Raw genomic sequence first — 14,435 nt, forward strand, 5'->3', positions numbered from 1 at the left:
CTAACCTACTATATATACAGTCAATCCAGACATATCCAAATATTTCTCATCTGAGTGCAATGAATTCCAGAGTCTCCACCAGGGATATGCATGCCTGAGAGTAGTGAAAACTGAGTGGAAGCTACTGACATGGCGAAGGAAGCCCTGAGCATTGCCAGTAATGGAGGAGCTTCATTGCCAGGGGTGTAACAGGCAATAAAGGAAAGGTACATTGTGACGTAACAGGCAATAACTACTGAAAAATACATGAGCCCCTGAACAATATTTAAGCTTTCAAATACTTTTTCAATATGACCCTGAAGAGTATCAATTCCAGCAGATATGAACTGGCCTTTTGAAAGAATTTGTTTTTGTTCTGTTTTTCAATCATGTAGGATTGAATTCAAGAGAAATATCAGTATTAATTCAGTACCAATACTGGTATCCTTTATTAAAGGTCAAAATATCTAAGACTACAAGATATGCATTTAAGGTGAGAGGAGGTAGGTTGAAAGGAGATGTGCAAGGCAATATTATAACACAGAGAGCAGTAGGTGCCTGTAATGTGCTGTAGTGTGTGATAGTGAAGGCAAATAGAGGTGTTTAGGAGGCTCTAAGATAGGCACGTGAATGTCTGGATATAGACATTGTGTTAGATTTGTGTAGCTACATGTTTAATTACTAGTTTATTTATTTTGGAACTGTTCCTGTGCTGCATTGTTCTTTGTCCTACCAACATCTTCACACTGCTTGAAAAGTAGTTTAAATTCACACCAAGACAGCAATCTCTATGACATTATCTATAAAAAAAAACACATAACTAAAGCAATATATACTTCTGGTCTAATTTCTGGAGTTAGAAGAGTTGACTTTTTCTTTTAAGTTGCAGAATATCAAAATTGAGTGGTGTTCCTATACCTATCACATTCATTTCTTGCAACAATTAATCCTGCACACTTTTAGTGATGATATCCATACTGTTTAGAAACAGCTAAACTTCCATCCCAACCGAACCAATAATGAGGTTTATGTTATGGAGTTATATTGCACTCTGCTTACAAGTAGGGGGAAATGGGCCTTGCTTTTTAGGTAGTATTAAAAACTGTATTTTTCTATGAGTGAACTGCACCTATTTTATTAACATAGAGATCCTAATAGGATCTCATTTTATGCATTGCAGTTCTCTTTAGGTTCACTGGATGCCAAAGGAGAAAAAGGCCAAAAAAATACTATTCTGATGTTACATCTCCTTGAAATATGAACAAAATGTATCCAATCTGCATTAATATGAAATCATTCAGTCTGATCCCAGCGTATTGATTACTGCACAGGTGATTTTTATGGGCAAACATTTCAGTTCAATGACCTTTTGGTGAGCATTCTTCACATTTTTCATTCAGAATTCTAGAATCTGCAATATTTGGCCTTTAATCCATGGTCCAGTCTCTGAAATAGATTGCTTTATAACAAACACAAGAAAATCTGCAAATGCTGTAAACCCAAAGCAACGCACAGAAAATGCTGGCGGAACTGAGCAGGCCACATCGCATCTATGAAAACGTTGACATTTCGGGAGAAGACCCTTCATCAGGACTGGGAAAAAGAAGATGAGGAGTCAGCGTAAGAAAGTGTGTGTGTGTGGGGGGGGGGAGGTGGGAGGAAGAAGTACAACAAGTGGTAGGTGATAAGTAAAACTGGGAGGGTGGGGGTGGTGTAAAGAGCTGGGAAGTTGATTGGTGAAAGTGATAAAGGGCTAGAGGAGGGCAAATCTGTTAGGAAAGGGTAGAAGACCGTGGAAGAAAGGGAAGGAGGAGGAGCACCAGAGGGAGGTGATAGGCAAGGAGATAAGGTGAGAGAGGGAAACGGGCATTGGAATGGTGGTGGGGGATAATTACCAGAAGTTCGAGAAATCGATGTTCATACCTTCAGGTTGGAGGCTACATAGACTGAATATAAGGTATTGCTCCTCCAACCTGAGTGTGGCCTCATCGCGGCAGTAGAGGAGGCAATGGACTGACATATCGGAATGGAAATGGGAAGTAGAATTGAAATGGATGGTTAGGATATCCCGCTTTTTCTGGGAGACGGAACATAGATGCTCGGCAAAGTAGGCTCCCAGACTATATCTGGTCTCACCGGTATACAGGATGCTACACTGGTAGGTGGAAGTAGAATTGAAATGGGTTACTATCGGGAAATCCTACTTTTCTTCTGGCGACTGCCGGCGTGGCCTCCTGTATATCGGTGAGACCCGACATAAATTGGGAGACCGCTTCGCCTAGCCCCTGTGCTCCGTCCGCCAGAAAAAGCATATTCCGTTCCAGTTAAAGAAAGGGAATAAAAATCGAGCAGGAGCGGACCCATTTACAAATGTACTTCATTTGAGATTCCAACGCGGGCATGAGAATAGTAGAGACACGTAAACAATTGAAATGTGCTTCTACTTTTACATTTGTCAAGATATAGTTTAGGACTCCTGTCGATTGTAGTGTTAAAATAAATATCCGGCTCCTTCTGGCAAACATTCCAGATCATTTATCCCTTTCAAACATGGAATGCTCCTAGCCTTGGCATTTTAATAAGTCTTATAAAGCCACCAACCCCCTACCACTACGAGGTCGTTCTGATGCTTAGGAATTGTAACAAGGGGATTATCTCCTTTTGTTCGTGTTTTACATTTGAGTGACAAAAGTATTCTCGGCAGGGTTTCAGTAAATGGGTGAGGCTCCTCTGACGCTGTCGCCTTTAAGGGGCCTCATCACCTCGAACAAAAGCTCTCGTTTTGCTCGCGTGTCTGCCCTCATCACACCATTAAAAGCAAAGGAAGCCCACACCTCCCACTGCTGCCATAACCCAAATGTCCCTGCTGGTCACAAATGGCCACGCAGTCACCAAACGCTAAACTTTTAACACAGCCAAACGCTGTTTTAGAAGGAAAACAAGTAACAACATAAATGAGTTGTCAACGTGAAACGAAAACGATGAAACAACTTTTAAAAGGTTTATAAAGATCAGTTACACGGCATCCATTCTATTCGTTCTGCAAGGATTGGACGGAGCATGTACGATGCAAAAATAACGATATTCGGATAGTATCACGATTCTTTTTGTTCGTGAATTATATTTGTAGCTTTGTAGCTCTTATGTGAGAGGATGCACCTGCATTTGTTGCCCCAACCCCGTGTTAAAAAATCATTTTTGTTAAATGTGACACTTGGTTATTTAGCAATGGGAGACATTTCCAACCAAGCACATATCAGTCCGCATCCTGATTACTGGAAGTTGTACGGCTAACGATGTAAAGATAGTGCAATCCAGTTTGTGAACGAGTAACAATCTGTTTACCTCCTACAATGCGACGGTTCTCTTATATTAAAATTCTCCCACGCCAAATGAACACATGCACGACTACGGACTTCAATCGCCAGCACTAACGGCTTCTCACCCAAACTACAAACCGCGGTTTGGTTGCAACAGAACTACAATTGCGGATCCATCGGGGATCTAAACTTCAAAATAATTTCAAAAATGGATCCATCTTTCATATTATTACTCGATATACATTTGGCGTTACAATTAATAATCCAGTAACTTTCTGCTGTATTCCAACAATAAATACATCTGATGAAAAAGGGATAGGAATGGAGGTGTGATCAGGAAGACTGTTACTGTTTCCGGTGTTTATCACTAACAGGAGAAAATCTGACACTGCATGGCCTGCTGATTTCCTCCAGGATTTTGTGTGTATCATCCAGTGTTTATTAATCGTTCGCAGCTAACTGGAATTGGGCTCTTCAACTAAACGGCTAATTTTTTGTTATATCAGTAACCAGACTATATCTTCACTCAAGCAGCAGCCACGTGTAGTTAAATAATTAAAATTACTGCCGAATATGAACAAAAAAAAGCACGCTGCATGTTTGTTAGAGTCTAATGTTATTAAAACTTCAAGAACTCCTCAATGTACACCTTCCATTTTGTCGTTGGTTTCAAATTTATGCAGATTCGCTAGAACAAAATTTAAACCTATTAAGTATTTTTATTGTGCGTGATTTTATAACTTGCACTTAATGTGAGAAAAGCTGCAAAATTAGTGAATATGTTCTTTATTTTAATTGCAATTTGACAGAGAAGTAGTCACATCACAGCAAAGTACAACACACCATGTCAATGTGCAGTAAAAATGAAACACAGAAAATCTTGATTCTAGTAGTTGCGTTAATCTATCTGTAGAATTCTATCATAAATCTCCAGAAAAATTAATTTCCTGAAAGGGTATACTAGATTTTTCGTGGTCTATTGGCCTCAGATACCACATTCTCGATATCTTTTCAAATAGCACTCATTGCTCATATTGCTCAAATTAAATCCAGTTTCACAGCAAGCTCATCAACTCTTGATATTTGGGATTTGTTATATAAAATTTGTTGGTCCTGGAAGCTGCACATGTCTTGAACAACAAAAACAAACGGCATTTGGTCGCCTTTGGAGGATCTGGATTGGCCAATAGCCTTCCTATTTGCATGCAATGGCCAATAAAACGCTTGCGGGCCTAGGATTGCGGTCACACTCAGGGGGTACTTCAATGACAGTTCGTACCCATTTGCTAATAGTGGGGTACACCGTGACACAAGTCCTACGAGTTCTCTTCACTGCCAGGAATTAATTCAAGAGTTTATTAGTGGACCCCCGAATGCATGATGATCAGTGAAAGGGGCAGAAACAATTTTGTTGCCCCAGTAACTGGGCCATTACCCGGATTCTCTTGCTGTCTCCTCCTCGTACTTTTAACCACCCCGAGAGCCGACGGCTTAACAGCCAAGTACTCCATCTCGGAGGAGGAGCCGCCCGGCACCGTGGTCGGAAACCTGGCGGCAGACCTGCAGCTGGAAGCGGCGGGCAGCTTCCGCCTGATGCAGAAGTCCAACTGGTCTCTAGTGGAAGTCGGCGAGAACGACGGGCAGCTGACGGTCGGGGGCCGCATCGACCGGGAGCAACTGTGCCGCCAGCAGACGGGAGCCGAGCCGTGCCTGTTGCTCTTCGACGTGGTGAACTTGTCCGGAGACAAGTTCGTGCTGATTCGCGTCGAGCTGCGAGTGCGGGACATCAATGACCACGCCCCCGTGTTCGGGCGCTCGGAGCTGCGGGTGGAAATCAGCGAGAGCTCGGCGCCGGGCACTCGCGTCCCGCTAGAGGCGGCTCTCGACGCCGACGTGGGCGCCAACTCGCTGCAACAGTACCGGCTGTCGCCGAGCCGCCCTTTCGCGCTGGAGCTGCGCAGCGGCGCCGACGGACTCGCTCACGCCGAGCTGGTGCTGGTCGAGGCGCTGGACCGCGAGAGCCAGGCGGAGTTCGTGCTGCAGCTGGAGGCCGAGGACGGCGGCGACCCGCCGCGGACCGGGGCGGCCCGGCTCCGGGTCCAGGTGCTCGACTCGAATGACAACAGCCCGGCTTTCCAGCGCAGCTCGTTCACGGTGGAGCTGCGGGAAGACGCGCCGCCCGGCTCGTCGCTGCTCCAGCTGGAGGCTGCCGACCCCGACCTGGGCCTCAACGGCGAGGTGGTCTACAGCTTCAGCCCGCAGCTGCCCGCTCCCATCCGCCGCCTCTTCAGCCTCGACGCGCAGACGGGCTGGCTGAGCCTGGCCGGGCCGCTGGACCGAGAGAGCAGGGCGAGCTTCCGGCTGGAGGTGCGCGCCCACGACCGCGGGGTCCCGCCAAGCGCCGCCACCGGCTGCACCGTCACCGTGCGCGTCCTCGACGTCAACGACAACGCGCCCGAGATCGGCATCGCGCCGCTGGCCCCAGGCGGCGGTGGCAGCCTGGCCCACATCAGCGAGGCGGCGGCGCCGGGCAGTCTGGTGGCGCTGGTCAGCACCTCGGACAGGGACTCGGGAGCCAACGGCCGCGTCTCCTGCTCGCTCTCCGGACACGAGCACTTCGAGCTGCGGCCGGCCTACGGCTCCAGCCACATGGTGGTGACGGCGGCGCCGCTTGACCGTGAGCGGGCCGCCCAGTACAACCTGACGCTGCTGGCCGAGGACCTGGGCGCCGACCCGCGCCGCACGGTGCGCACCCTGACCGTGCGCCTGACCGACGAGAACGACAACGCGCCCGCCTTCTCCCGCCGCCTCTACCGAGTCTCTGTGCTGGAGAACAACCAGGCCGGCACCTACCTGACCACCGTGGTGGCCCGCGACCCCGACCTGGCCGACAATGGCCGGGTCACCTACCGCTTGCTGGGACCCGGCTCGGCCCTGGCCTCGGTAGACCCGGCCACCGGCGCCATCTACGCGCTGCGCTCCTTCGACCGCGAGTCGCTGCCCGAGGCCCAGCTCTTGCTGCAGGCCACCGACGGCGGTTCTCCGCCGCTCAGCAGCTCGGCCACCGTCCTCCTCACCGTGGCCGATCGCAACGACAACGCGCCGGTCATCACGCACCCGCCGCCGGGCAACGGCTCCTGCTGCGTCATCACGCTCCCTCGCGACGGCGGCGCCGGTTACCTGGCAACGCGCGTGCGGGCCCGGGACGCCGATGAAGGGGCGAACGCGAAGCTGAGCTTCCGGCTGCTGAGCGGCTCCCAGGCCGGGCTCTTCACCATCGACAGCGGCACCGGCGAAATCAAGCTGGGCCGCCGGCCGCTCGGGCTCGGGCCCGAGGCCCTGCGGCTCGTCGTGGCTGTCAGTGACAGTGGCTGGCCCGCCCTGTCCGCCACCGCCACTCTGCAGTTGGTGGTGGCGGCGGCCGAAGCTGCCGGGGGCAACGCGCCGCTGCGGCCGGAGAAGCGGAGCTGGGACACATCGTTAGTGGTCATCGTGGTGCTGGCGGGCGGCTGCGCGGCCCTACTCATGGCCATTGTCGGAGTGGCAGCTACATGCCGGAGTGGCGGAAAGGTGACCAAGTTCGCAGAGACGGTCCCATTGCCCAAAGGTCGTCAGGCTGACCTCTCGGGAGGCCCCAGGCGGGAGGAAGCCACCGACCAGAGGGACAGCGAGCTTGAAGTCGGTGACTTGCTGCTGAATTCGACTCCTTCCCCGGCGAAGGGTGAACTGGAAGTTGGTGGTCCTCGCAATTCCAAGGATCCGAGCATCCTCGAGTCGAGTCCTAAGGTCACCGGAGAGGTAATTGGCTATGATTTTCTAATTAAAATGGATGTGTGAATATTTCACCTGCTGTTTTCTTGAGAATTTAATATTTGATGTTTTGTTCCGATAATAGGGATCACACACGTTCGTTTGTAACGTTAGCCGAGTGCCGTTAACTTTGTACTTTTTTGAGTGTCTTTCTTTAAGTTGGCCATGGTTTTGCATTGGAATGGAACATTTTGAATGTCGATCGTCCCAGGTATATTGAAATAGATCTATTTAGCTCCAATGTATTGGAAGCAGGACAGTTTATTTATGCCCAGTTCTGATTACTAACCATACAAACGCAATTAACAAGCTATCCCCAACTTTATTGTTCAATTAATTAATTTCAAAGCATCAGAACAAAGTAGATTGGAAATTTCGTTGGTGATAATGCCGAATAGCATAAGTGCCACCGTTATTTCCAGCATTAGGTGGGTCTGGGTTCGTCCAGTGACACCCGTTGCCTAAATTTGTGGATTATATTCCTGACTGCCTGAAAGTGATCAACACTGGACCACTACAGATGATCTTTCTGGCTGAAATAGCCAGATGGGATGTTGTTCTTAGTTGACTTAAGTGAGGCAAGTGGATGTATCAAAACGAGCCCTGTCCACCTGTCAAGACCGTTGAGATTTTATCCCATTTCCCTGATATTAAGTAATATTTAAATAACTTTTATTTTAAGTTTAGATAAAATCAAACTCTTTAATTTACTGCAAATGCAATTAAATTAATTAAAATCCAATTTGTATTTTTAAGGCTGACATGCAATTGTTGTGTAATGATCTAATTTGATGCAGAATCAGACAGCAGATTTCCTTGGACAATATCTAGACCAACTGGATTTTCTACTGCAAATTAGATTAGAAGGTCAAGTACTGACAGAACAGACATGGCAATATTAACATGCAAGGCAAAACTGAATAAATCAAACTTGTTTCCCTTCACTAATAATGTTATTCTTGGGGACATTGCAAAGTGCACAATAGTAAAGTTCCTGCTCAGGCATCTTGGATCCTCTAGGATTTTCTTTTTCATTAAATAAAATTATTTCATCTTTTACAATTGATGCAGTTTATTGTTTGCCATTTTTACACTGTTGTCCAAGATAAATTCGATACTAGAAGCAGCATTGGGCCATTTGGCCCATCGAGTCTACACCATTTCATCATGGCTGATCTATTTCCCAATCAGCCCCAAACTTCTGCCTTCTCCCCGTAACCATTTGTGCCCTGACTACTCAAGAATCTATCACCCTCTGCCTTAAATGTATCCAATGACTTGGCTCAACAGCTGCCAGTGGGAACCACTCTCTGGCTAAAGAAGTTCTTTCTAATCTCCTTTCTAAATCGATGTTCCTTTATTCTGAGGCTGTGTCTTCTGGTCCTAGACTCCCCCAATATAGGAAATATCCTTTTCACATCCACTCTTTTGAGGCCATAACCTTCTCCAATGTCAGTACATCCTTTCTAAGATAAGGGGCCCAAAACTGCTCACAATACTACAAGTGAGACCTCACCAGTTCCTTAAAGCCTCAGCGTTACATCCTTGCTTAACAGGTGAAGCAGAAGGTGTGTGTGTGTGTGTGGGGGGGGGGGGAACAGAATTAACACTTGAAGTTGAAGACCCTTCATAAGTACAAGGAAAGACTTTTCACTTTCAAGTAAACTTAATCTTTAGTTTGTTTATCTGTTATATAGTTGGAGTGGAGTGGAACCTCTATTGTAATTTGGGTACAATGAAAATTATTGCTTTTTTTCTAGCAATGAGCTTTTTGACCTTAATTTGAAAAGAAATTGATGTTTTATATATATCTCCAACAATAATTAAATATTGAAGGAGTGAGACTTGGTGCTTGTAAAAGTTCACTTTCACTTTGAAGAGGTGTAGCCAAACAACTTGGACAGCAAATTAATTCAGTTTGGCATGAGAAAATGATTTCTATTCAGTTTGTTTGTTAATAGTAAGCTAGTATTTGCCTCAAACATAAGGTGGATAACAATTTTCAGATATTTTGGGATAGTACTGGATTTTATTGTAGCTTATGTGGAAGAGTTTTCTTCATTTACTTTGTTCATGGTCTTGCCTTAAATGTAAGCTGTACAGTCAGGACAAATAAGAGGCGTTATATACACTATATCAGCCGGGAAATGGCTCTAGCAGAATTCAGCAGTTTGCACTCGTATATTAAGTTCTTGTAAATGTATAATTTATCATTGTTTAATGGATGAAAGCACGATTTGGGCATAGTGGTAAGCGCTGAATATAGGTTCCAACAGCATCTAATTTGAAACTGATGGAGTCATGCAGTTTCCTTTGTACAATCATGGATTCATGCACAGCTTGAGTATGTATTTGCTACAGTGAGTTTGTCATTTATGTGTAGAAGTAATCATTTTGCATTTTCTTCTGCACTGGTAACATGATTTTATATTCACAGGAAATCTTGTTGTAAGCTAATGGATTATAATTACATGAAATATAATTTAGTGATTTATAATGTTTAATTTATTTGTGTTTGTGTTGTTTGTTTTAGAGCTTGATATTGGAGTCTAATCTTCATCATGGAACCTTCTGTGCAGTTGCTGTTCACCAAGACAGAAAGTAAGTAGTACATTCTAACATGTAGGTTTTTAGCTTTGCACTTAAAACCGTTATGTGTGTCCAAAGGGAATAGTGATGAAAACTGGAACCTGATTCTTTCCCTCAAAATTCATCTGCATTTTGAAATTAGTATTTAATTATTTCTCATCCTACACAGATCCCAAGAGGTATTTAGTGGAAAAGACAGTGGAAAAGGTGACAGTGACTTCAATGATAGTGATTCTGATATAAGTGGAGATGCAACGAGAAGAGGAAATCTAGCTATTGATCAGAGAGAAAATGGTAAATGTACCTTAATTACTTTGAAATTTTAATGCTATCTACCCAGAATTTGCTTTATTTATGTGTACCCTAAAATATTGTTGCATGTGCCAAGTCTACATTTATCCATTAAATTGCTTTATATTTCTAAATCATTGACTTTTTGTATAATTTGTATATTCTATTCCATTTTAGAACTATCCTGTCTTGAAGAAAACCAATTGCCTTGTAGTTCTGCTCCACATTATAACTTGATATCTGAAATGAAAGAGTGCAGCGACTTATCTCCTCAGCTCAAACAGAGCTATATGGTTGCTTATTCTTCAATTCCTACTGCATTCTTACATTCATCATGTTCTACAGCAAAACCACTTCTACAGGATCACTCCTTCAAATGCACACACCTGTATGGTCATACATCAAAGTCAGGACTTCAGACATCCAAAATGGTTCTTTCCAGTGATTCTGGAAGGTCATTACATCCCTTTTGCCAACCAACAATGCAAAGGCATAATAAAACAAACTCTTCAGCACAAGGGACTACTGGACAAAGATACCAAACAAGGTATCTCAATATGGAACTCTCTGAAGTAGCAACTTCATTTTGAACTATTGACGATATTTTAGTTATCCTTGTCATTGTTCAACCAAATATTCTGCTAGTATTGATGTCAACTGTCATTAATTTTGTTCAGTTTTCATGTTTTAAAAACCAAATGGGAGAGAAAGTTAACCAGACAATGTGACATACTGAAGTTTGATATTTGCAGTGTGGAAATGGTTGGTGTAGGTAATAATTCAAAGTCAAAGTCTGTCCCGAGCCTTGTGGCCCATCAGGCCGGGGCTTATGCCGGTTTCTGTAGGTAATAATTAGTCTGAATAAAATCATTAGAGTAACATGAAAGAAATCTTGATTCATGGATTTTCTTTCACTCAAGTTGCTAAATTAGTTTTCAAGTGTAATGTTTGTAAATCATGCATAATCCTTGCACAATGTTGGTGCTATTTCTGTATATAACTTTGTATATATTTGCAACATTTATAATAGCAGCATCATTTACTTTGATAATTGGACACATGGGTACAGAATAAATGGTGCGGCAATGAATTGGTTTTAAAAAGTAGAAAGTAAGAGATGTTTTTCATAGTTTTGATTTAAGTGGTGAATATCAATTCTGTGTGATTATATTTAATTCAATGCCAAGCATTGTGTTCACTAAAATGGAAGATACCGAGCAGCTGCAAGACTTATTATTCCCCCACTCAGAGGGAGCAGGGCAAAATAGAAGATTGTAGCTAATTCTTCTCTTGTTGTTCCAATGAGGTTGCCAGAAACATGAAATACACCACTTGTTTTACTATAATCAATAGAAAAATTTAATAGGGAAACAAGAGGTTTGGGCAAATATTAAATTGGACAACGGTAAAGTTCTTAAGAACTCTAAACTTATTTGTTAATGATCCAAATTAAAAATAAATTCTTTTGTAAATAAATGTCATTATTTAAGCTATCTTTTATTTGTTGCTTCTGTAGAAATTTTGTGATGACTCAAGAACTGCCTTTTTGTACAAACATTTTACTAATAAATCATTTCTTGTATATTATGGAATGCATTTTGTCTTAATGTAAATGTACAATTAGAAGAATTTTCTTTACATTGTGATTGCCTTTTTCTTGCACTGGGATGTTAACGTTATAACAATCTCCCTATTATGCTCTAAATCGGGGCTCCCAACCAAGGATCCATGGACCCCTTGGCATAAGAAAGGTTGGGAAACCCTGCATTTGATGCAGAAGTTTGAGCATCAATAGGGGGGTAAGTGAAGAATTTTGCAAAGGTTTCTGTATGTAGGATGTTTATTTTGTTAAGTGCAACAAGGTGATGTTATTGTAGTTCTATGGGAATCAAATTTTAAAAATTTGCTTTTTGACTGCATTTTTGTATTACAAAGTTCCAAAAAAAAGTCTTATCAAACAAAATTTGACACAACATACAGACATTTGAATGTATATAGTCGAATTCTGGGGTTCCCAGCCTGGGGTCTGTGGACCCCTTGCTTAATGGTATTGGCCCATGATACTACAAAAAAGTCTAATGGTTTTTCAGGAAATTGTAGGGGAGAGGGAAGTAGGTTTGGAGATGGACTAACTTGACTTTATGTTCATTTTGTATGTTATTTTGTGAATATTCCAAGTACTTTCAGCTAATGTTTTTAGAAGTCTGCAGTATAATGGAACCAATTTGTGCACAGCAATTTGCCAAAAACAACAATGTTATAATGACCAGGTCTTGAGGAACAAATATTGTCCATATGGTAATTTTATCAGAATTGTATCTTGTGGCTGAGCAGTGGAAAGTATGGGCGTCAAAATTTGGACAATAGTAAAAGCAATGTGGGAAAGGAAAATATTTGTAGTGTTGCAAATATGAATAAGAGCACAGAATTTGGTGGGGTTTGAATGGAATATTAGTGAGAATTTTAAAATGTATAGTATACCAATCAGAAAGCCAATATACAGTATATAATGTTAACCTGGGTAATGGATGAACTGAACAAGTGCAAACTGGGATGCAGTTTGAGGTTTGCAAGATGGGATGCTGGCAGGAACATGTAAATACATTGTAACATCCAGTTCAACTAGAGGTCTACTCTTTTGGGTTGGTTATCAATTCAATTCTTGTGTAGATCAGAACAAGAATACTGTTGCAGTATACTCTAATACCTTGCTGCATAAAGTTCCATTAAGATTTTGTGGCCTGATTCTGGATTAAAGTTTGAAATTATTATTTTTTTTACAAGGTGCTACCACTCCTGAAGCCGACTTCTGTAGGGATCACCTTTTTTTTGCTGCTTCTGGAACTACAGGTCCACAATCCCTTATCTGAAGTCCTTGGGGCCAGTTGCATTTTGGAATTCAGAATCTTTTGGATTTCAGACCCCCCTCCCCCCGCCGCAACCAAAAAACATGTATGCTCAAGTCTCTTATTTAACCGGTCTCAGTGCAGTGGACTTTAGAATCCGGTGGCACACCAAACCTACGCACATCCTCCTGTATACTCTAAATCATCTCTAGATTACTTGTAATACCTAATACAATGTAAATGCAATGTAAATAGTTGTTATGCTGTATTGTTTAGGGAATAATAACAAGAAAAAGTTTTATTTCCAGCAAAAACATTCAATAAAACATAAAAACATACAGCTTCAAATGAACCGTATCAAACACATGGTAAATGACTTATTGGAATAAATGTAGAATGTAACTGTCACTATAAAACTTCAGTAACTTGTCTTTCTGTTTATTTAGATCATATACAGTGGTAGTTCCGACACTATTTTCTTCAGTAAGACGCTGCACAGACACACCACGATAAAGCTTCTGCAATAACTCCATTTTCTGCGTTATTGATAACGATAGGTGCTTCCTTCTCTTTTTCTCATTGTTACCCATAGGGGTACCTGCAACTCCTTTTGACATTTTCACAGTGAAATTAAACACAAAGTCAACAGTGAACACAAAATATCAGTGAACAGCAAATGCACGTGTAACCAGTACGACCGCTGAGCCATAACTGACGTCTGAGGGCCTCTGCTAGTGCTGCCATGTCACACCTGAGTGACGTCAGCTGTTGGTGAAAAAAACTTAGGATTTCAGAGCCGTTTGGATTTCAGAATTTTGGATAAAGGAATATGCAAAAGTGGTACCTTGTATTAATTCATTGCTATTAATTTGAAAGTACCCTTGCTCATTTCTTAATCTGACTACATGTGTGAGTTAACACTTTAATATGCCATTTTACATTCAGCGAGTGCATTGGTAAGTTACAATTACAACAAAATTCATAATTAGGAAAATAATCATGCTTTGCTGTACATGTAAAGGAATAGGCATTTATGGTAAAAAAAAATACAGTAGTGTAGCTATTACTGCTTGGCTAGTTCTGTGCCTTTCTGTTAGGGGTCTCTGTACGTCCCCCTCGTGGAATGCATGTGTTTTCCCTGGATGCTCCAGATTCCTCCCACTGTTCAAAGACATGCTGGATAGGTTAACTGGTCATTATAAATTGTCCACTCCATGCCATCTCTAAATTTTAAAACAAAATCATTTTAGGTATAAATACTGGCTACAAATTGTACGACCTCCACATTTAATGTGCAGTGGTGAGTATTATTCAAGCAATATTTTATATTAGTAATCAAATAATTTTGTTTTTTCATCAGATATTTAGATTAAGGCTTGCTTTAGGACAGTCTTCTGATTGGATATATTACAAGGTTTTTCAACCCTATCTCTTCCCTTCTTTCCTTCCCCCCCGCCCCCGAAGCCCCTCCTACAAAGAAGGATAAATAACTGCTGATTCAATAACAGCAAATTGAGTTGTTTGAGATTGCTGAGACAGTTGATGAAGATGAATGCATAGCAATGAGTGTGCTCTGGGCTTACAAAGGGCATTTGCTAGA

The 14,435-nt window shown here is 42.8% G+C and overlaps 1 protein-coding gene across 1 annotated transcript; it reads left to right on the top strand.

The window, feature by feature from the left end:
• Positions 1-3,803: 3,803 nt before the first annotated feature.
• Positions 3,804-11,540, top strand: LOC134349444 (protocadherin-8-like). Its single transcript, XM_063053756.1, has 4 exons — positions 3,804-7,097; positions 9,643-9,710; positions 9,868-9,992; positions 10,167-11,540. Exons 1-4 carry the CDS (start codon positions 4,677-4,679, stop codon positions 10,577-10,579), a joined length of 3,027 nt encoding a protein of 1,008 aa, XP_062909826.1. The 5' UTR covers positions 3,804-4,676; the 3' UTR covers positions 10,580-11,540.
• Positions 11,541-14,435: the final 2,895 nt, after the last annotated feature.

This window comes from Mobula hypostoma, chromosome 7 (assembly GCF_963921235.1).
Source record: "Mobula hypostoma chromosome 7, sMobHyp1.1, whole genome shotgun sequence".
Classification (NCBI taxonomy): Eukaryota; Metazoa; Chordata; class Chondrichthyes; order Myliobatiformes; family Myliobatidae; genus Mobula; species Mobula hypostoma.

Coding starts and splice junctions, on each gene's coding strand:
- LOC134349444 (XM_063053756.1), top strand. CDS start 4,677: ATGATGATCAGTGAAAGGGGCAGAAACAATTTTGTTGCCCCAGTAACT. Junction 9,711..9,867: donor GCTGTTCACCAAGACAGAAA/GTAAGTAGTACA, acceptor CATCCTACACAG/ATCCCAAGAGGTATTTAGTG. Junction 9,993..10,166: donor TATTGATCAGAGAGAAAATG/GTAAATGTACCT, acceptor ATTCCATTTTAG/AACTATCCTGTCTTGAAGAA.